The 24,387-nt window shown below is 41.3% G+C and overlaps 1 protein-coding gene across 1 annotated transcript in view; it reads right to left on the reverse strand.

Annotated features, from left to right (window-relative positions):
* Window positions 1-210: 210 nt before the first annotated feature.
* RAP1GAP2 (RAP1 GTPase activating protein 2) overlaps window positions 211-24,387 on the reverse strand; it is a 188,584-nt gene continuing 164,407 nt past the window's right edge. The window contains exons 19-22 of the mRNA XM_066599625.1: window positions 17,134-17,251; window positions 12,319-12,436; window positions 10,062-10,144; window positions 211-4,985 (exon numbers count right to left, since the gene is read on the reverse strand). Coding sequence (XP_066455722.1) covers window positions 4,983-4,985; window positions 10,062-10,144; window positions 12,319-12,436; window positions 17,134-17,251 — 322 coding nt within the window. The 3' untranslated portion in view covers window positions 211-4,982. The remainder of the gene's footprint in view (window positions 4,986-10,061; window positions 10,145-12,318; window positions 12,437-17,133; window positions 17,252-24,387) is intronic.

Raw genomic sequence — 24,387 nt, forward strand, 5'->3', positions numbered from 1 at the left:
GCCGAGTATCCTCCCACTCGTCTGTAAAGATTCGACTGCCGGTGCGGGTGACAGGTGAGTTGCGGCGGTGAGCAGGGGGGGAGAGAGGGAGAGAGAGATCTCCCCTCCGTTCCTCCCCGCTCTCCTCCGCCACTCCCCACCCCCCGCCGGCCCCCGAATCTTTAGAGAAGAGCGGGAGGATACTCGACTAAGGCACTACTCGCTCGAGAAGTTAGCCTTAGCGAGTATACTCGCTCATCTCTAGTCCTAACATATATGCAAACGAGGGATGGTATAATTGCTCCACAGCATACTCTCCCCATAGAGAAACATTACCCTCCGCTGAACTCATATTAACTGGGAACGGAAAGCTTTAACATATATATCTTCTTCTAAAACTTCTTGGAGGGGAACAGAGCAGCCAGTCATCTCTCCTCATGCTGAGCATATATATAGTTAGTAGTCACCTTGTAGGTCTCTATCCAGTATATCAGGTAGAGATACCCCAATAGGACACATTCACACAGCCATATTATAAGTCCAAGTTACTTCTTATTATTTATGGCCTTAAACAACAGCAGAGTCACAAAGCAGAAAACCTTTCCTAAAGAAAAGAGTTTTTCTTGCACTTTCCTGTAATGAGATCTACCCTAATTTTTGGCAAGAATTTTTGGATGTAGCACAAGGCAAAACTGCAACTGTGTAACTGTCATTGTAGAAGTGGTTATGGTGTAATTCCTTTCCATTCATACTAGATAGTGAAATAACATTTAAGAGTTAATTTATCACAATTGCAACTTATGGAGAATTGACAGCTATTAAACTTTGTACCAAGATGTTGAGAGTTTTATGAAATTGACCAAATATAACAAGTCTAAAGCAACAAAAAGTAATTTTTGCCAATATAAGTCTAATTTTAAAGTGGTCTCAAATGATACAGTAGCCCCTCTTTAGTTGCAAGACAAAAAAATAGATTTCCAAATAGGAAAGTAGTTCCTTAAGTCAGCAGCACTCTATTTTTTGTGTCCATGTGGAGTCTGATTAAAAGACGGATAGCACATCTATCAAAAATGGGGAAATATGGCTCAATTCGAAAAACAGGGGGCTCAGTGGATAGCTTCCCCAGGCTTAGCATCCTCAGCACTTGTTAGACACCAATTAATGAGATAGTAAGAGGGATCAGTGGACTGCTGCTGCTTCGAGTGGTTCCATTTTAAACTCTGCCTAGGTTACTTCATTTTTATCTTTCTCCATTTCAAGTTGCCATGGCATTGGATGGTTTTCTTGTAAAGGGGTCTCCCCAATTCTCTTCCCCCACCTCGCACTGCAAGCAGCCTCACAGACACAAGAATCTGCAGCTGCGTACCCCCTCTCCCCATCTTCTATTTACTGTGTGACTCTAGAATAATGTATCTTAGGGGCTGATGAGATTTTTGAAAATTTAGAGAGATCCTTCAGGCAGGGAAAATGGAACAAGAGGCTGCTGGGAGATGTGACTATTCTGTAATAAGATACATTTAAACGCTCCATATATTCATATCAACTACTGATTTATACAATGAAATACCTGTAAAGAAAGATGTATCTATAACTTCAACCAATTCTAAATATTGTGTCGAATGCAATGATGGCATTTGTAATAAAATCAACGTAAGGAAATGTCATGTTGTGGAATCATAAAATAATTGACAGTGATTGTTTGATGCCAACAAATATAAAAAATGTAATTCCATATATTTTATAACAGACCCTAAAAATGTAACTGAAGATTCAAACTGATGGCAGGAGATTCGGCAGAGTAAGAAGGGTAGGCTAGTTACCAAGATAAATGGCAAAGACCAAAGCTTTGCCTGCACAGGAGCTTAGGCATCAGTCTGTTACCTTACCAACCATCCACCCTGCTTCCCCTGCTTCTAGGTTTAATCATGGATTGGGACACCTGGCATGCTTCATAAGTAGAGCGATGGTTTAAAGGGAGTTTGTCATCAACATTATACCCTCCAAGCCACTACCAGCACTTGGTAGACCATTTATACACATCTTAAGAAATACATTTCTTCCTGTTCATTCTTTCTTCACTGCTGAGAAATGTAATGGCTATGGAAACATTTGTGCATGAAAAATCAATACACATATCATAGGTTTCTGCAGAAAAATCTGTTTATTTCCATTAGTTTTTCCTCCTTATGCATTTAAAAAGCCTAATCATTGGTTTGCAGGCTCTGCTACATTCAAGTTTCTGGCTTGGATGTGTTCCAAACACTGATCAGTTGGTCTCTGTCATGAAAGTGTGCAAGCTCAGCTAATCCCTCCTCTTTCAGAGTCTGTGTAGCATAACCACGCCCACTCAATACTACACAGATATCTTGTCTATCTCATCCTCTCTCTGAATAGCTGCTGGTCTGTTCCCCCTAACTGCTAATAAGAGCAGAAAATGTTTCCAAGGTGAATTGCAGCCCTCTAGAATAGTAGCTTCTTCTCCTCTGCTCTCCTCCACTATCCCCCAACACTGTCTTACCATCCTCTGTAATAGTGGAAAGGCAGTGAATGCACATTCACAACAGGGAAGCAGGCTAGAGGAGGAGCTATCAGTTTACTCTGAGTGACAGAATCTGCTATGATTTCAGTCCTCCAGGCTACAATGCCTTGGAAAACAAAACAAGTGTAGAAAAGAACAGTCAAAAATTATTATGAAAATTAATTGCAAAAAGTCTTCAGTTTCAAAAACACATTGACCAAAAGAAAAAAAATGCAAAAATGTACATAGCTTTTAAGTTTAATTCAATATGCAAATTAGTTTGTAAGTGCTCAGAAAGTGGTCCCAATACCGGCAAGTACTCTAGTTCTTGCTGCTCACCCAGGGCCCCCCAACGTTCCTTTGAATGACAGCACCGCGCTCAGCAGATGTTCATGATATTGTCAACCTCGGCACTGAATTTTCACATACCTGCCATTTATTCTTAGCCTAGTACATGTGTGCTATACTTCCTGCTGGGGACAGCTAGCTCACAGACATACTGCGCATGCAAAGAGTCTAACTCTGCCTTGAAGGAATGCTCCCTTCCAATAGGTGGCACTGTGAAGGTATTATTCCATCTCCCTTATTTGCATATTACCCAGAGGAGCATGAATGTTCTTTTGAGTCTCCTCACTCACCATCTAGGTGCTCTTCCTAAGGAGAAAAGACAGCATTTCTGACCCCTTACAACAGGGTAGAAATGGCATTTCAGCCAGGGCATTCGCAAGATTTTATTGTCAAGGTTGATGATGTCATGAATGTCCAATTGTGGAACTGTCACTCAGAGAAATGGAGGATGTGTATGTGTATGTTAGATGCATTTTTTTTTGCGTACCTATGCGATTTTATGTCCGTGCTGTATGTCTGGGACATAAGGAGCGCACTAAGAAGGCCCAAGTGATGTCACTTTTGTCACAACCAACAGAAAACAGGGTGCCCAAAAAACCTGCAGCGAACACGAATGCTCATGCATGTAAATTGCTTTTTTTAACGCACATATAGACTTTAATGGGCGATTTTGGTCTATGAATATAGACCAAATTGGACACGCTGCAATTTTATTTTTACGCGCAACATCGGTCCGCATAAAAACGCACATTTCAATACACCAATTTAATTCAATGGATCTGTTAGCTTTCTGTATTCAGTCAGTAAAAAATACAGATTGAATACAGACAGAAAATACGCCCATGTGAATGGGCCCTTAGAAGCCCTTAGAGGGCTTGCTGGTATTGGGACCACCCTCAGGGAACTTGCCAGGTAATTTGCATATTGGATTACACTCAATTTACTAGGCAGTGAAGAGGTTATGAAGGAAAATAAAGGTGTGTCGCAGCAAGCATGTAAGAGCTGTACCAAACACTGGAAATATTTAGAGGGCCTCATTTGGATGACAGAATCCCTGTAGGCAAATGCAAACTGGCAGCTACTGTACCACCTATGTAATCAATTCTGCAGAGGTAGAAAAAGTGCTCAAACAGATGGCAATACAGTCCAATTTGCAATCCAAATTCTCTATGCAAAGATAATTTCACCATTATTAAGCATGCAAGACAAACACACAATGTAAACCGCACCTCAGGAAGAGGGTCCGGTGAGAACAAGAGAAGGTTATACAGTACAGGCTCCTGCCACCAGATGACTCGTCAACGGTGATTGGTATGAATGAATCTAGCCCTCGGAAAATACATACACATTCAAGGATATTTTTCAACACAAGAAACGCAACTTCCTTTGAAGCTGATGACCAATTCTGCGTCTTCACTGACACTCTCACTGCTCGTGCCAGATGACTAAGATCAAAGGACCTTGATTTGTGGTAATATTTCACAAGGTTGGTTTCGTTCTTCAAGCCGTTGCACATTCAGGTACGTCTGTGCGAATACATTCCATAAGATGCCGAAAAAGGAGCCACAATTAATGAAGCTTGTCACTTCTACAGGTCATTCGTATGGCAGACATGAGACTGTGAGAGCCACAGGAATATCTTCTGGTACTATCTGGGTAGATGAAACAGCAGCATTTGGTAATATCACGGTAATCGCACATCAAGTACCACACAGGGAGAATGCCCAAAATTGTGGTAAGAATTCCAGTGAATGTCATTCATAAATAAACTTGGCACTCGGTGATCAGGTGCTGTCATGTAGAAAGACCGTGCAAGTAGGATGTGTCACATTAAAAAAAAAACAAAAAAAAAACTAAAAAACTTTTCTTTGCTTTAGACAAAGTAAAGAAAATAAAATGGGCAAGAGTCAATTCCACTGTTGGACAAGACAGGTCATACTATAAACTCCGTTCACAAGACAAGTGTCACGGGACACAAGGAGTGCACTAAGATGGCAGTTCTTTCTTTGATTGGTGGGAAACGGCTTGGGAGGTAAGCATTTCCATGAATGCGTTGTGGCAGTAACTATTCGTGGAGTGACTGGACCCTAGCAGGCCAGTTTTGAAGTTAGCAGATCCACTTTGGCAGGGCATCTTTTCACTGCAAAACAAATTGAAGAGTCGTCAGTATAGAAATGAGAGAAGAGATGACAGGTTCGGTGTAAGATACATCATGCTGAAACATAGCAGTCGGAGACTAGTGTTTTGTCACTCACGATAAGAACATGCTCCATGACACACGCAGTAAGACAGAGACGTATTAAAAGACAGTAAAGACCCGCGGCATATAGCAAGCTGTCAGCAGGAAACGCAATGTACTGGCTGATATATGTATCTCTTCCAGCTATTTGCCTGAATTCGGATGTGCTATATCCTAATTGGTAAGCAAACTGTTCGAGTGAAGGGAATTTCTTTAAGCCACCAGGACACATTCATGATTCACCCATTATATCACCACTATATCTAAACTTTCAAATTAATCCATGTCCCCTCAATCATTGTTTTTTCTGACTTTAATGACTTATGAATATGGCCTTGTTATGAACTTGTATGGTGCAGATTAGAGATGAGCGAGTATACTCGCTAAGGCACATTACTTGAGCGAGTAGTGCCTTAGCCGAGTATCTCCCCGCTCGTCTCTAACGATTCAGGGGCCGGCGGGGGGCGGGGAGCGGCGAGGGAGAGCGGGGAGGAACGGAGGGGAGATCTCTCTCTCTCACTCTCTCCTCCCCCGCTCCCCGCCGCAACTCACCTGTCACCCGCGCCGACCCCCGAATCTTTAGAGACGAGCGGGGAGATACTCGGCTAAGGCACTACTCGCTTGAGTAATGTGCCTTAGCGAGTATACTCGCTCATCTCTAGTACAGATCCATAACACATCACCCATGGTCTGCTACAGGCCCATACTATAGCTTCATGTGCCTCTGATTTTATATGGAGCCACACAAAGGCTTTTTCATACAAATTCAGTATGAATTTATGAGAAAAACCCCATCACATGCCATGATGTCCATTGCCACTGTGTATGAAGACTTGTTTAAAGGGTCTGACATGGATTTGCAAGAATGCTGCTATCCAATAGGTGGCGCTGCAGAGGTATTCTTCCATCTTCCTTATTTGCATATATTTCCCAGAGGAACTTGCATGGCCTTCATAAGTCTCCTCACTCAGTTCCAATGTGTCTCCTCACACACCTTCTAGGGGCTATCCTTGAGCAGAGATGATACCCTTTCCGACCTGCATTATTAGGAAACACACTTTGAAGTTTGACTCATAACGGAGCTCCAAGAAAGGATGGCAGGCTTTGCCGGCGTCTCCCCTGACTACTTCATGCAGAGTGATAGCCTTCTCCCTATACACAAGCATGGAGAGAGCTGTCAGTCTACATGCTGTAGGTGAGGAGCATGCTGTAGGTGGGAAGAAGTCAGCGTGGCCCACCTCTTTGACTCGGAGCTACATTCCAAGTCAAATTTAAAAGTCAGTTTATTCTAAATTCTGTAGCATTTTGGAATAACACCTTTACAGGGACATGGGCATACCTGCCCTGGGATCATGCTGCCTGTGGTTCAGGCACCATGAACCCTGAGACAGGTTCCCTTTAATTACCATGCAGCCCCAGTCTAATAGTCCTGGTCCTTGTGGAGTAGAAGCATTACCATATACTATGTCCTCACCATTATACTATGTACCATATACTATGTTCTCATCCGAAAAGGTTTCCCCTCGACATCAGTGCAAGTCATTGACTGAGGTGTCATCTAAGCATGGCCGGAATCAACAGTGTGTGTAAATAGGGAGCACAACACTGTGGCGCAGCATTTGGGCTGAAATCTTCATTTCCATCTAAACTTGAGTGTGTCTTATAAATCATTGCATTACAATCACAGTAGTTCCTACGGATTATGTTGTATAAAGATACAGATAATATGCACTTTTTTAGTGTTTTTTTATGAAGATAACATTATTTTACTATTTATTGTAATTAATTGACATAAGTGTTGAGCTATCTGCTTGCTGTGAGAATAGGAAACCTTCTTTCCATGCAGAAGTTGAAAACCTGAAACCTTCCCTAATCAGATTCAGGCGCACAGCTGAATAAATCGATCCTTCAGTTCTCCCTTGTTGCAATCAGTGCACCCCTTCAACTTGATCAAGGCAGGTTTTTAGCATTTCAACATAAACAAGACTCTACGGAATCTGACAGCAAGTAGACGTCTTGAAAGGGTTGATGAATTAAGGCACAAAGAGGGGAATTTATTAAGGCCAACATTTTATATGCCAGTCTTCATCTGCAGCCCGCTAGAGGATAATGTAAAACATCTTCTAAGAGCATACCTCTTAATACATGTGGCACTTCTCAGGTTGTGCCAAAAATCAAAATCACCAGCTATGTGATATTGTAGATTCTACTTTAAATTCATGCCAGTATCTGCCATTAATTATGGTAAATCTTTTGATCGAGGCTAGAAAAAGGGGGTCTGCGCCCCCTCTCCTAGGCCACTTTTTGAAAAAAGTCGCCAGGGCAGAGTAGAAAGGCCAAAAGGTTGCAAATTTTTATGCAAGCATGATTTGTGCAAAAATTTGTGACTTTTGTCATTCCAGAGTTGTGGTGCATGGCCCTCATATATTCCTCAAAAAATAGTAATAAAAAGGAACCTGTCATCAGTTATAAGTGCCATAGACTAAGTTAGGGTGCTTATTGTTTAGATGATATGGAGTATTCACCAAGTCCCACGTTGTTGTTTTGTCCTCTTCAAAGTCAATGCATGTACAGACAGCTTGACTCTTTTCAGAAGGCTGTGCGCAGGCTCCCCAGGCTTCACCTAGACCAGTGGTGGCGAACCTATGGCACGCGTGCCAGAGGCGGCACTCAGAGCCTTCCCAGCTGGCACTTGCCGCAGTCGGCCGCTCACCACATTAGTAAATACCGGCAGGGGTGCCGCAGCTTCCCTGCTGGTATTCACTCAGCAGCACTGATCCCGGCGCACACTGTGATGTCAGTGTGCAGCTGGGATCCTCCTCCCCCCTCCTCTGACGTCTCCTACTTGGTTCCGCGAAAGCAGGGGAGGGGAGAAGGTGTCTGGAAGCATGTCACAGTGTGCTCCTAGGATCAGTGGCAGCAACAGCCCCAAGCAGATGAGGTAGGGGGGGTATTTGGGTCTCAGAGGGGTGGGGGGGCTATTACTACAGGGGCCACTGTGGGATGTCGCTATTACTACTGGGGGCCACTGTTAGATGTCACTATTACTACTGGCTACTGTGGGATGTCACTATTACTACTGGGGACGCTGTGAAGTGTCACTATTACTACTGGGGACCAGTGGGGTGTCACTATTACCGCTGGGGCCCCTGTGGGATGTCACTATTACCGCTGGGACAGCTGTGCGGGGTCACTATAACCACTAAAGCCGCTCTGGGGGTCACTATTAGTGCTGGGGCTGCTCTGGGGGGGTCGTCACCCTTACTGCTGGGGCCGCTCTGGGGGGGGGGTCAATATCACTGCTGGGATATGTTTACACGAGGTGAAAATGCTGCTGAATGTCCTCAGCGGAAATTTCCGTGGCAAATTCCACAGCATTTTTGCATCCAAAAGAAGTCAAAATCTGCACCTGGTCTATTTTGAAACAGCCTTGTCCTTTTAAGAACGACGGGGGTAAAATCATACGTCATGATAAGCCCCACCCCCTGACATGTTGGCACTTTACAATAAATAAGTGGGTTCGCCATCACTGACCTAGACTGTGTTAAAGTAATCACTTAATTTGGGTGACACTCAAAAGGTATCGTAGTCATATCAATCAGATAAATCTAATTATGTATATATAATTAGACACACACATATACATAAATGATGCATGGGAGAAGAGTACAATGAAAAACACTTGGGTGATGTTTCCAGGCTTTTCTGTTTAATTGTTGCAATGCAAGAGGTTATATAGTATAACAACCCCCACAAGATAATAAAAATCGTGACCATGTGAAGAAAAGGGAGTGGGAGGGAGTTTAGCAGCGGCTAGCGCTATTAAACCATGTCAGCTGGCTCTATTTAAATAATGGAATCCATGCTAAGTATTTCTGCTGGCCGAAGGAATTCCAGGCTGTGGCATATATACGCCGCACCTGGCTATGTGAATAGGCGAGAAAACGCAAGATTTAGACACGACTTGGTCGTGGCTCCCTCTAGTTCTTGCTATTTTCGTCCAGCCGATAAGCGCATCGCGCAGATGAAAGAAGCCTTAGTAAACCATTACAAAGCTGCATATCAGTTAGTAAAACTACAATATGTGTCTTTTGTACACCTATGGCACAAATATTATGAACATGACACTACTGCATACAATATAATCCAATACTTTCACAACTAGAAGTACCATAACTTAGTTTATGGTGCTGATAGTTGATGACAGGTTCCCTTTAAAAGTGTACATAGCTTATAAAATATATGCATGAAACTAGAAAATCCCTTTATATCAGCAGGTTTTTATGTGGCTTAGATTGTTATATTGTTGTGTCCCTTGAAGATTGCTTGATGCACATATCACCATATAGTACTTGCTGATTGCTGATTCCGTAACCTGGTGGTGGTTGGTGGTCATCTGAGGATGAGCTTCCCAGCAGTTAGTTATGAAGGTTAGTAAGGGTTTTATGCACTATCAAGGTTATCACAGCTTTGAAATAATTTAGTGCAAGCCTGGTATGATTGGCAAACATGAAGAACTGTACAGATGATATTATAAGCCAACGCTCTGCAAATCGGAAGACATCATTTATGAACACTAAGCTGCTTTATATGTTGCAAACTCTCAGGCACTGGATCATTCATGTGGCTCTCAAGGCCATTGGCATGCAAAAGAACATGGGACCATATGATAATGATTGATTGTTGAGTTGTCAGATGGAGTATATTTCCATTACTTATGGTTTCCACTATAATGGAACAGTGTAATGACATATTACATTTACCAACATTAAACAGATTGCTGTAGGAACCTAGTAAACATTCTCGGTAAGGATGGAAGAAGCCAGTCACAGCACAGGCATGATCAATAATAGGTTTAGAAACTATACTATTACCTATGTTTGACGCTCAAACTTTTCACAACCCAGCTCATATGACACAACAGTACAGCTCACCCATGCTGCCTACGGTTGGACATCTGTAGACAATCCTACTTACAGTACTTGAGCCGGAACTTGACTGGCTGAGTTTATCAAAACGAAATTTGAGGTTGGATCTTGGGGAATTTCTACTCTTTATATCTGTGAGAAGGAAAGATGATCAGAGGTGCACTTGATTTAATTACTTCATTTACCTTACACTAGCCCACCAAACGTAATTGAACACCAGAGCAACAATCAAAAGTAGTATGGATTTACACATGTTAATACTTAGTAGGGCTCCTTTGGCTCTAATGGCATTAAATATTCTCTGTGGCATACTTTCTTCTAACATCTGATACACTTCAGCTGGTATTTCCCTCCATTCATCCTGCAAATTTCTGGCAAGTTCTCTCAAAGAAAACGGAAGCTGTTTCTATATCCTGACCAGACATTCCAGTTCATCTCAAAGATCTTCAATAAGGTTCAGGCTGGGACTCTATGCAGGCCAGTCTAATCGTGGAATATCCATATCCTCAAACTAATGTAAAACAGCATTTCATTGATGACAAGGCGCGTTGTCTTGTTGGAAGTATGGCTGACTGTTCCCAGAGTATTACCACATTGCTGGCAGCATATTATTATCTAGAATCTCAGGTACAGCTCCGTGTTCATGGTTTTTGCCACTACAACCAATGGCCTTAGGTCATACCACGTAAAACATCCACAGACTATAATGGAAACTCTACTGTACTTAACTGTTGGCACAGCACACTCAGGCAAAAGGCTTCCCCAGGCATTCTCCACACCCAGGTACATCCATCTGATTTGAAGATGGGCTAGTGTGATTTGTCACTCCATAGAATGTTCATTCATTGTTCAACTGTCCAATGACAATACTCCTTGAATCACTGTAGACATTTGCAGGATGAATGGAAGGAAATGCCAGCTGAAGTGTATCAGACGTTAGTAGAAAGTATGCCATGGTGAGTATCTGATGTCATTAGGGCCAAAGGAGCCCCACTAAATTTTATCGTATCTAAATAAATACTACTTTTGGTTCTTGCTCAGGTGTTTGATTACTTTTGGTAGGATAGTGCATTTCTTTCTGACTAAGTAGGAAGATAGACTACAATCAATTTTCTAGCTAAAGTATTTAAAGAGGACCTATGAAGACATTGGTAATATCTGTTTTATTTAAAAATCAATAGCACTCTCAAAAAAACAAAAACATCTTTCTAAATATGATCTATAAAAAAACAGTAGATATCAGTATGCAGATGATCTATCTCCCACAGGAGTCAGGTCCAAATTTCCTGTTTAGGTGATTCTGATGCATTTTTCCCCGTGAACCTCCACGGGGCAGCATCGGTCTCATAATGTGAAATCTCACTAGACATCACAAGAGCTTATGTTCTAACTATGAGAGTGCTATTTACTGCATCAACAAAGCAGTTATTGAGAAAAAAGTATAAACATGGCACGTATTGGTCAATAATTGCGTTATTAAAGGGGTTGTGCCGTAATAGAAAGTTATCCTCTATCCAAAGGGGAAAACTTTGAGATCGCCTGGGTTCTGACCCTTGATACCCCCTCTGATTCCAAGAGCAGGGTTCAGGCGTGGCCCGAAATAAGGGCAGCAGCAATCCCACTGATCCACTCATTTCAGTAAGACCGCTGGAGATAGTAGAGTTCAAGCACTTCGCTATCTCTGGTGGCCACACTGTTGTTGCGGTACACATGTGCGAATGTCACCGTCTCACTTCAGGACTTTCCGGAGCCCCATCCTCAGGATCGATGAGGGTCTCAGATGTCAGATCAGATCTCTTGCAGTCTACCTTAAAAGGATTGTCATTGGCTAACAAGTGCTATCTTATTTCCCTAAATTTGAAATCAATCTTTAGCGTGTGATCAAACATCGCGGAAACGCCGTGAAAAAAACTGCAGCAGTAACATTTACTATTAAAGTAGGGGGGATTAAAGCTAAAGGTAAAAATAAACCCTGCGGATTTTCTGCTGTAACTGTACTGCGAACACAGCCTTAAAGGGGTTTTGCTAGGTAAAAATAATTGATGACCTATCCTCAGGATAGGTCAACAACAGTTAATTACCAAGGAACGGCCAATCGGGATCCTGGCGTTCAGATGATTGCCCAGCCCGCTGTTAGTGCAGAACGGCCAGACATCATCATCAGGAATGGGAGCAGAAGATCCTGAGCAGCAGGTCCCCGGCGACTAAATATTGATGATAATCTGGGTTTTTACCCAGAAAACCCCTTTAAACTGGTCTTCCAAGTAGAAACCGGCCCTATAGACATAGTTCAATAAGGGAAGCACCTGTAGGGCTCCTGCTCATGATTACTGGGGTAGTGGAAGTATGGTTCTCGTGGCTAGGCGATGGACTGTAGACAAACACATCCTGTCTGTAGGGTGATGCGGTCTGGGGTTGGCTGCCCTGTGGAAAATGTTTGTAAAAATATATTTAGATCCTTTTTTTATTTTATATTATTCAAGCTAGTCAGAAATGAAGGCTAGATCTTATTTACTAGTATGAGGCAACATATACAAATATTCTGCTAGAGTATATCATTTTGTGCTCTTCTTTATACCCTAAGGGTACATGCACATGGGTCTTTTTTTTGTCCTATTTTCGGACCAAAATCAGTTGGAAATAGCACCCATTAATTTGAATTTTTACTCCAATGAATAGTTCGAGTAAAGAAAATCGCAGCATGTTCTATTCTTGGACGATTTTCCCACACATCAGACAGCACAAGGACGGGATGTCCATGCGTTGTCCGATCTGAATTGCGCCCGTGAATCTCAGGTGCAACTTTTAAGTCACCCATGTGCAAGTAGCCTTAGAAGTTACATCATTTGTTGCTATAGCTACAATTACCAATTGCACACATTGTGCCAATATATTAAATAAACCCCACGTGTTATAGATTGACTTAGGTCACTCCAGCAATTTAATGGTAAAACCGAGCATTTATTGGAGACTGAGATACAATCTGCAAAAATATATCACACTAGTTGTATCAAGCTGACAACTAACTGCTGAAGACCTCCTAAAGTCAATTGTGTTAAGACCCTGTATTTGAGGGCAACAACACTCACATTAGATACATCATATGAGTCCCAGTACAAAAGTGTTACTTCTCCAGTGCCATGGGAGCTTCCAACAATATTAAAGCAATATTTAATGCCAAATGATAAAGGCTATGATCATCTCTGTCTTGTTGATGATTCAAAGTACTCTATAATTCAGTATGAACTACTGTTTAGTTTAATATGTTACAGATTTATTAAGCAATTGTATAAAAAAGCAAAACGTTGTCCTTAAACCATTGGATAAGCATGTTACACAGTCTTACTATTTATATGGAGTTGAATAAGTTTGCAAATACATCACTTTGCTAATTTGTTATTAGTTTGATTTTGAGCGTTTCATGTGATCTAATCTCTCGGAATGCCCTGCTTGTTCAGGGTCTGTGTACAGAGTTTGACCTGGTGATATCTGGGCTGTATATTCTTTATACCAGAAATTGGACCAGTGAAAATATGTGTTAGAATATAATGAAACATAGAACACATTACTGCTTTTTTAGAAGGAAACGAAAGCAAAGTCGAATATGCTTTTCTGTTCTTAAAATCCAGCAATGGATGAGAACCTTCAAAGTGGTCCTCACTTCACACATTATAGCCTGCGGTTCTGTCCTATGTTTTGTTTCAATGCCATTTTTAGCATTTGAGTTGGAACCCCAAAAGAGAAGAACTAGCATTTGAGATGGAACCCCCATAGCAGCTTTTGCGTTTAGGGCTCCATCTCAAATGCCAGTTCTTCTATCTTGGGGTTCCATCTCAAATGGAAGCAGCAGAATCAAAAATGTCATGGCGCTCTATCACTTTGGCTCACCTCTCTGCACTGTTCTTGCTCCCAGGTCTCTGCCCATAGGGCTGGCATGTGTTCCCGCCCTTCTCTTAAAGGGCCAGCTCATGTTCCCTAAACCTGTTCCCGTCCAATCCTGTCTTTGCATTCCCTATATCTATACCCTATGGTGGATACCTAAGCACTTTGTCTCATTAGCCATTGTAACAAAGCCACTGTAAGTTGTGTGTTCTGGTTTAACTCCTGCTTGACTCCTAACTATTCTGAATGATGTGCTCCCTGACCATGGCCATGTTTACTGAACTTTGGTATTGCCTGCTGCCTGCTCTGACCTTCTGCCTGGACATTGTTTCAGCACCTCTGCTGCCAGACCTGACCATAGGTAATCTTTTGGATACACACCTGTTCACACCACCACACTACCAAGACTATCTGGATAGCAATTGCCGTATGTCGCATTGGAGGGATGAGGGTGAAAATATGGAATTCCCCAGGTGCTGCCTCCTGAGATAGCCCAAAGTCAAACCAGTGTGTGACAAGGTGGCTCCACATTATTCTGCCCGACACAATATGTGAACGGAGCCTAAGATGTTAGAAGTGTGCCTGTTTACTATAGCCATGACACTTTGCCGGATATGTTGTGGGATGGATACTATAGAAGCTGACAAACACCAATGAGGGGTTCCATCATTTTGTTGGGAAGAATAATGCTGCATATTTTTGCTAAGTTATACAACTTAGTAGCTACTGAAGAGAAAAAAACTGTTTCATTCAATAATCATTCACTTAAGCTAAAATAAATTAACCGTTCTAAAAAATGAACACGTAACCTAAGAATTAGGTGGCATCAGTATTTTATATCATAATGGAAGCACTCTAAGGCTTTGTCCCACCAACCAGGCACCCCTCCGCCAACTCAGCTTTATTACAAATGCATCCTGTTTTACCACACACAACACAATATGTCCATTCTAACCTGCAGATTCATGATATACGCAGGGCACATACTTTAGATGTAACACATGACTGTAAATCATGTTTCTCAAGATAATTGTAGTTTGCTTAATTTTTTATGTGTATGGTCAACTTTGAAACTTAAGTGAAATCCAGTTCAATCGCTGGATGCCACAGCATCACTTACTTGCCGCAGGCAGATACATGCTGCTAAAGAGAATTTACAGGTAGTAAACTATATTAAAGGAGGTAGCCATGCATATTAGACAAAGCTTGGCCAAACCCACTGATTTCGACAGGATTCCCTGATAAGCTAATGTGTATGGGGCCACCCAACTCTTTCCTGACTCCTGATGTCAGTGAAAAGAAGGCTTGGGCATGTTAGATTTCTTTTGTTCTCTGAGAGAGATAAGCCACTTCTAGGTGGTGGCTCATTCCCCTCTTCCCATTGAAATATGCATGCACATCTAGCTAAGGCCGACATGCATGTTTATGGGGAAGATTGGAGGAATAACTGTATGGCCAACAGTTATCTAATGAGCATGGACAGCTCAGAACTGGAAAACATGCTACAAATTAAGAAAGCTTTAGGCTTCTTTCACATGAGCGCATATACGCTATGTTAGGGGCAAAAAAAGTGGTGAACGGGCGCACAAATCAAACGTTTGTGCGCCCATTCATATGGCCTGGTGAGGCCGGCACAAATACGCCGACCTCATCAGGCCATCTCCCATTTCCCCTCCCTCCCCATCGCAGGCTTACCCTTTCTTCCTCTCTGCTCGGTCTGTGCAATGGGAGGGGGTGAAGCTAAGCGCCAATCCGCCACACCTCTTCCCATTGATGGCTATGGACAAGGGGCGGGGAGAGGGCGGTTGCTTAGCCGAGCAGGGAGGAGAGGTAAGCCTGCATGGGGAAGGGGAGGAGAAAAGAGGGAGGTAGTTTAGCAGCCACGCTGCTAAACTCTCTCCCATCTATGGCCACTGCCAAGGGCTCCCATAGGTGTCCATGCAGCGGCCCGACATATTCTGGCCCAAACACAGTTCCAAAGCTAGGTTTTGGGCTTCAAGTAAAAACGTCCGGTGCTATATTGGCCGGCTGGGTGTTTTTACGACTTGCAAATACGCCCATGTGTTCTGATGCATTGGCATCCAATGCATCAGATCACAGCGCATATCGGGCGGCCGTGAAAACGGAAGGCTAATATGCGCTCGTGGGAAAGAAGCCTTAAAAAAGAAGTGTTCTCAAAACAGCATCAATTCTTCTAGGAACATTTGCACAAAGTTAGGGATTGTGTAGGATTATAGTCAGCTGTATGATCAAACGATTATACCAAACAGGTGATAATGATCATCATTTTTGAGGTATAGTGCGATTGTTCTCAGTAAGTGAAACCAAGTAATTTTGCAGACATGATACCTATTAATGGCTAACAAAAATACTTTATGTAATAACGAGCTTTCAAACTTCTCAGGGTCCTTCCTCAAGATTACTTGGTTTCTCTTACTGAGAACAATCATGCTCTACTGGCTAACACGGTACTAAACCTTTTTTGTTTTGAGATATAGACACTAAAGGGGTTCTCCCACTTCTAGCTGTTTTCAGACAGCTCCGTACATTGCGCAGTAGCCCAGGTTGGTACTGCAGGCTGAATCTTATTGAAATGAGTGGGTCTGAAAACAGCTAGAAGTAGGACAACCCCTTTAAATGAAACAGAAACAGCTGTGTAGGAGGCTTAAGACTGGGTAAGGACAGCCAAACAGAATGTAGTGATACCAGAACAGTTATCCGTAGATAACTAAACAGATTTTCAATACTGCAGTCCGGGAAAGCTGGCTGAAAACTCTTGTAGGCAGGGACTTAACTAGGAGGCTCAGAGCTTACAGTCAGACCTGGAGCTCGAATGAGTCCAAAAGGTCCTTGAGTCCCATAACCAGATTCTAAATGACATGACATGCGATAGCTGAAGGGCCCCAATATAGACTTTGCATTGGCACCCAGGAGCCTCAAGCTAGTCAGAGATCTACTCATATTCATATAGGCTTTTTCATATCTTCCCTCGAAACACACATAATAAGTAACAGCTGAATAATAGTTACTTATATGTAAAGGTGAATTTCCTTTTCCCATTTAACTCCACTTCAGGGAATCTATCTACCAAAATAATCAGTTTCCCATGACCTTACAAAGTGACATCAGTGCTGCTTTACCACAAAGGATTTTTTATTTGTAGCCTTGGACTTTCTGACCCATTTTGATCTCCTCACAATATATTCTCCACTGCTTCAGGACATGTTTAATATACGCACCACACTCTCGTATTCCTCCATGGCCTCGCTCTCTCCAGCTGTGCTGCTGAAACTGCTCGTACTGGATGACGAGCGAGAGATGTTGGATCGCCCGTTCTCTTTCAGTTTAATGTACGGTCTGGAAAACAAAAATAGTTTGAGGAAAGATTTCATAAAACAAAGGTTCTGAAATTGCTAATTTTATCGAAATATCGTTGATTGCTGCCAGAATATTTTTGTGTTGTCCAAAACTTGATCTTATGAGAAATTTGTTGTTTGGTTTATAAAACCTATTTTCAGATACTTTATTCAGGGAACTCCGAGTTAAAGGCAATCTGTCACCTCATTTCGGTCATGTAAACTAATTGTATTATAAGATCTGGGACTTGTTGGTGCTGATAATGGTATTATGTTATTATCTTGAACATATAGTCCAATCCAGAAATATGAACGTGGATGCCATTCCCATGCGGTATGCAAATATAAGGTGCACCGTCTGATGAGCAGTTAACCTCCATCTCTGGTCTGGGCTCCATATCTTGTGCCCATCAGCTTTTTTGACAGCTAACTGCCCCCATTGGAGATAGTTAGCTGCTGTGACCAAAGCTACTTAGATTCCATAGTGAAAACTGACCATTTGAACAACCAACCAGAGGGGCTCCCATTGGCACTCCATTGGCAACCCCCTCAAGATGCAATAGTGGAGTGCTGATGGGTTAGAATGGCAGTCCAGAGCCTAGTTAAGGCTCCCATGGATGCCGGATAAGCTATGCCTATGGCATGGCTTAATAGGCATAACTGAAAACTGGCACATACAATATGCAATACTAAAGTATTTTAGTATATTAGTACAAGCGATCAAGTGATTTCAAGTCCCTTATTAGGACTTAAAAAATAAGAGAAGGGGTTTAATAACATTTTTAAAACAGTAAATAAAGTAGAAGTTAAAAAAAAGCAGCTTTGCATTTTTTCCCATTTTAAAATCTAAACAATTAACCCCCCCACACACATTTTTGGTATCACTGTATTTGTAAAAGGTTAAACTCTCAAACTATTGCCCTATTTATCCCACAAGGTGTATACCATAAAAAATGCAGGAAGCTAGAATTATAAGCGTTTTGGTTATCCTATCTCCAAAAAAATGAATAAAAAAGGATCAAAAACATATCTCCCCCCCCCCATATAATCTACAGCCTAATCGATGAAAAAGTGATAAAGTCATAGGTCTCAGAATATGATGACGTAAGCAAATTTGATTTTAAAAAGATTCTTAACTCTTTAACAATAGTAAAGCTTAAAACAAAAACTATGTAAATTTGGTATCACCATAATTGCACTGACCAACACAAGAAGGTCACATATCATTTTTAATGCAACTAGTAAATCCGTGGTTGTTGTCAATCGCCCACATAGTACTGGCACTGCAGGAGTAAGTGAAATACGACGTGTATGAGGTGAGGAACGTCTTTGTGTCCGGGAGGGTATTTTATTAGAGTTACAGCAGCTCAGGCTTGTACAGAGCAGCAAAGTATATTTCCCAGTGGAGTAAAGAACATGCTCTTGTAGATCACTTGTAGCTATTAGCCAGGGGTAGTAACAGAGCAATTGTAACACAGTGCAAAGAGTATTATATTCAACAGTCAGGAGATATGAGAAAAGACATGGAGAATTACAAAGATCATTGCCTACAGATGTTTATATGTAAAACGATCAAAAATATCCAAACCACAGCGAAGCAAGTGGTTCTGCCCTGATTTAATTTGCTTAAAGGGGTTGTCCGAGTTATGGGAACCCACATCATCAGGTCACCCATGACTTAAAATCAACTGTTCCTCACCAGTTCCCCGTTTATTCCCCGTAGCCAGGATTTAAGTATCCACCATTATTTCACATAGGAAACTGGAAAAAATGCTTCACATTTGCATGTAAAGTGATTTTTCTATATTTTACTAGTGAAAAAAGCATGCAATTTTCACATGTACGAAACACGCATGTGAAAATCGCAAGTGCAATGCGTTTGTCTCACAAAGCACAATCGCAAGTGAAAGTCACAGGTTTACGAGTGCAGTATGGGTTCGAGTTCCTCAAGCCAATATCACACACGCCCATGTGAATACACCCTTAGAGGGGTTTTCTTATCATAGAAAGTAATGGCATCACTTGGATATATTATTACTGTTGGGTGGGTGAGGATCTAACTGCTGGATCCCCATCAGTCCTTGGAATAAAGGCACTTAACTAGTGATGTGTCTCTTTGAAGGGAGTCTGTCTTCTTGAGCATGCTGTCTAAACTGCAGGCATGATGTTATAGAGCAAGATGAGCTGATTAGACTGATATATAGTTTTATGGGGAAAGATTTAGTATAACTTGTAGTTTATTCATTTATATCTCTGTACATTCCGAGCTGAACAGTGCAATGGGCGGTCCTATCAGTGACTGACAGCTCTGTGTGTATGACTGTACATACAGGCATAGCTGTCAATCACTGATGGCTCCGCCCATTGCACTGTTCAGCTCGGAATGTACAGAGATATAAATGAATAAACTACAAGTTATACTAAATATTTCCATGTAAAACTATATATCAGTCTGCTCAGCTCCTCCTGCTCTATAACATCATGCCTGCACTTTGGACAGTATGTTTGAGCTCACAGATCCCCTTTAAAGGGTTTTCCAGACTCCAAATGAAAAATGTAACCTCTTCTGTACTATTGGCGCAACTGCAAATGAGTAGCACTCATTATCTTCTAATAGATACTCAGGACCTTTTCTTCCTACAAGTGTATTATCACTTCCACAGCAGCAACCTCTTGCCTACAACTTCCATACTGTAAAGTGCAGGCGTCCCCAGCAGCGCTGTTGACTTGCCCACCCTCTACTAGTCCTTTATCTTACTAGGAAGTGCTTCCCATTTCACTCATTAGCGCTGCTGCCTTCCATTTTGCTGGATTACTACCAAGATCTAGACTGTGTCTTGAGAACCTGCTGGTGCACAGGACCTTCAGGAGCATACTGCTGCTCAAGATATTGTGATGCTTCCACCCCTACCTGCCCTAGCCACCACTGCAGTGGTCTGAGGACACAGACATGAGTGATATTAAGGACAAGATGTCAGCTGAAGAGTCGCAGTTGCATGGCTGGTGGGTCCGACCCCAAAAGCGCAAGACCATAAGAAATTAAGTAAATAAAACATATTGTACAAACTCTTCATGTACAGCCATGTACTTTATTTTGAAATGTTGTGCACTGCCCAGAATAGCCCTTTAACAGCCTGTCCCTACCCAGCAGTGCTGTCTGACGCCTTTTGATGGCCAAGAGCGTCACTATGCAGAACTGCCAAATCAACCTTGGTTTAATAAGCAACATAGAATACTATAGCTTAATCACAGAGGCAGAATTGTCTAATAATCAATCAAAAAGGCCCTTCACAGTTTAGACAAAGTGTAACTAAAATTAAAATTAATATACTTTAATAGATATATTTAAAACCAAATAACACAAATAGGGCACTACACACACAGCCTCTATATTTCAAGAGGTTTACAAGTCTCTATAACAAAAGAGACTATCACCACGGTTTGCTATATATCCGGAGGTCCTGGTATGGGTACACTCCTGATACGTGGTGAAAAGAAAAACGCAGGAACTAGTAGATCAAAAATTCCTTTTTTAATTACTTTTCCCCAACTTTTTGTCCTTGCTAAAGATGCAAGGTAGGGAAATATTTTTTCTCCTTTATTTTAGGATTATGGAATTATTTAGGTGATAGTATAGTAGAGACATTTAGTATATGATGTTATATTGTCTCCAAATGTCTCACTACTATCACCTTATATACTTTCGTAATGTACAGAAAAAGGTACAGGTAGTAACCTTCTTTTGGACAAAATTACTCTTAGGAACAACACTTTGTGTTTTCTCATATACTTCAGATGTCAGCTAGTAGTACTATGTATAATCTCGATCTAGGTCTCAATTCTCTCGACGCGTTTCACCGTTCATAGAACGGATCATCAGGAGATCTAATTAGTTAGTACCATCTGTATGTAGTCGTCTCTATTCCAGTGTTTTTAAGAATAGTAACATAAATCAATATCTGTTCCAGCGTTTTTGAGAACAGTAACATATACCATATATCTCACTTCTACAGCCCTTCTGTTTAGAGGAGCAGAAAGACAGTGGCTGATGCCGTCACTGTATTGTTTGATTATTTAAGCAAGTAACCACTGATCACATAAGTAGTAGTTGTTTATCTGAGCATCTTCAGTGAACTAAAAAAGCAATTGTTCAGTGCACTGTAATAACGATTCGTATATTGTGCACATAGATTTCTTTTTTATATATATAGCTCACAGGTTGCTCTACTACTTAGTAAAAAGATTTTCATTTGTTCGAGTGGTATTAGACGTACTATCTCTTTTTATATTTTTTGCATCCAGCTGTCAAGGGTAGCAAGACCCTACGATAGATGTGATTGCTGTACCATATGAGGAGTATAGCCTAAATTTCATTGGCATCTCCTTAGTAGCCCAATCGCATCTATGTTCATTGTGAAGCTGCAAAATGTATGCAGAGATCACGGTATGCTAGGAAGCAAGCAATATCAGAGACTAGCATAAATAGGTTATCATTCTGAATAGAGATATAGTTTTCCTTGCTTATAGGTTGTTTTAGTCTTTTCTGCTATGCTATAGAAGTGTCCATATGTATAGGATCAGAGAGGTAGCGCCTCTGGCCTTGGTGGTAGGTCAGGGCTATCTGTCTGACAGATAGCCCTGACCTACCACCAAGGCCAGAGGCGCTACCTCTCTGATCCTATACATATGGACACTTCTATAGCATAGCAGAAAAGACTAAAACAACCTATAAGCAAGGAAAACTATATCTCTATTCAGAATGATAACCTATTTATGCTAGTCTCTGATATTGCTTGCTTCCTAGCATACCGTGATCTCTGCATACATTTTGCAGCTTCACAATGAACATAGATGCGATTGGGCTACTAAGGAGATGCCAATGAAATTTAGGCTATACTCCTCATATGGTACAGCAATCACATCTATCGTAGGGTCTTGCTACCCTTGACAGCTGGATGCAAAAAATATAAAAAGAGATAGTACGTCTAATACCACTCGAACAAATGAAAATCTTTTTACTAAGTAGTAGAGCAACCTGTGAGCTATATATATAAAAAAGAAATCTATGTGCACAATATACGAATCGTTATTACAGTGCACTGAACAATTGCTTTTTTAGTTCACTGAAGATGCTCAGATAAACAACTACTACTTATGTGATCAGTGGTTACTTGCTTAAATAATCAAACAATACAGTGACGGCATCAGCCACTGTCTTTCTGCTCCTCTAAACAGAAGGGCTGTAGAAGTGAGATATATGGTATATGTTACTGTTCTCAAAAACGCTGGAACAGATATTGATTTATGTTACTATTCTTAAAAACACTGGAATAGAGACGACTACATACAGATGGTACTAACTAATTAGATCTCCTGATGATCCGTTCTATGAACGGTGAAACGCGTCGAGAGAATTGAGACCTAGATCGAGATTATACATAGTACTACTAGCTGACATCTGAAGTATATGAGAAAACACAAAGTGTTGTTCCTAAGAGTAATTTTGTCCAAAAGAAGGTTACTACCTGTACCTTTTTCTGTACATTACGAAAGTATATAAGGTGATAGTAGTGAGACATTTGGAGACAATATAACATCATATACTAAATGTCTCTACTATACTATCACCTAAATAATTCCATAATCCTAAAATAAAGGAGAAAAAATATTTCCCTACCTTGCATCTTTAGCAAGGACAAAAAGTTGGGGAAAAGTAATTAAAAAAGGAATTTTTGATCTACTAGTTCCTGCGTTTTTCTTTTCACCACGTATCAGGAGTGTACCCATACCAGGACCTCCGGATATATAGCAAACCGTGGTGATAGTCTCTTTTGTTATAGAGACTTGTAAACCTCTTGAAATATAGAGGCTGTGTGTGTAGTGCCCTATTTGTGTTATTTGGTTTTAAATATATCTATTAAAGTATATTAATTTTAATTTTAGTTACACTTTGTCTAAACTGTGAAGGGATAGAATACTATAGCAAACTAATTTATAGTGACATGTGAAGATACAGCAAAGCTTAAACATAACTTGTAGCACATTATGATATATTCCCGTGCCATTGTTTGTTTACCCTTTTCATTGCTTCACATTGGGTTTTCAATGGCTTTTCAATGGCTTCAGAGGAGCTAACTTTTCACATAAAGTTATTACAGACAAATTAAACTCCGCTCCATCTATAATAGGTAATGACTTGTGTGCTGAGGACTTCTGGTATCTAATCTGAGACATCATAACATAATGCTTATTCAAATTCATTGCATGTCACAATGAAATATTGATTTTCTTTTTGAGGCCACCAGATGGCACAACATTAACATAATGCACATTTGGCCTTTAAACGCTGACAAGTGCAAACAATAATTATTGTAGATCTCCCAGTGCACAAAGTGGTGCTACATAGTCCGGCTGCTAAAACCTACACGATCAGCTGCATGGAAGAGCCACAATATGATGGGTTAATGAAGTCACTAACTTATGTATTATATACTAGTTTCCTTCAGAGTAGAGAGTTGAATTTGTATCTAATATATGGAGTTTCAAAAAAGAGCCTTCTTCCGTCTATCAGATCTGCATGACCTAATAAAGTACATGAGTATTGGGGCACACCGGCTGCAATCAGGAAGTGGAGTCCGGCTGGCATCACCACGTCAGCCCCGGCTTACGTGATCGTACCTTCGGCAGATGCTGTCTGTCATTTGGCGCTCAGCATTGATAAGTGTCACTGCAGAACATCCCTTAGGAGTCATCTGGTGGGAATCTCTCTGCATTTCCTGGCACTGCTACAATATCTCCTGTGGTATGTGGACTGATTGGCCAACAGGGAGGTGTTTTCCCTAGCTGGACAATCAGCTATAATGAAAAGTGTATTTATTCCGGGACCGCCTCTACATGGGTGCTGGTTATTTTCCTGTCTTAGGTGTCTGGTGAGGTAGCAGTCTCCTGTCAGCTAAGCACTGGTGGCAATTCACCTTAGGGTTAATTCACCTTTGCCTAGTTATGTTATATATAGAGATAGCATTTCTATCTACTATATGTTCTTCCCTATCCTCCAACTAGGGACAAGCTAGGTCCCCTAGGTTCAAGATGTGGGGCTGTACGATCACCCTACTTTTAAGCAGGACCAGCCAAGCC

This window comes from Eleutherodactylus coqui, chromosome 4, assembly GCF_035609145.1.
Source record: "Eleutherodactylus coqui strain aEleCoq1 chromosome 4, aEleCoq1.hap1, whole genome shotgun sequence".
NCBI lineage: Eukaryota > Metazoa > Chordata > Amphibia > Anura > Eleutherodactylidae > Eleutherodactylus > Eleutherodactylus coqui.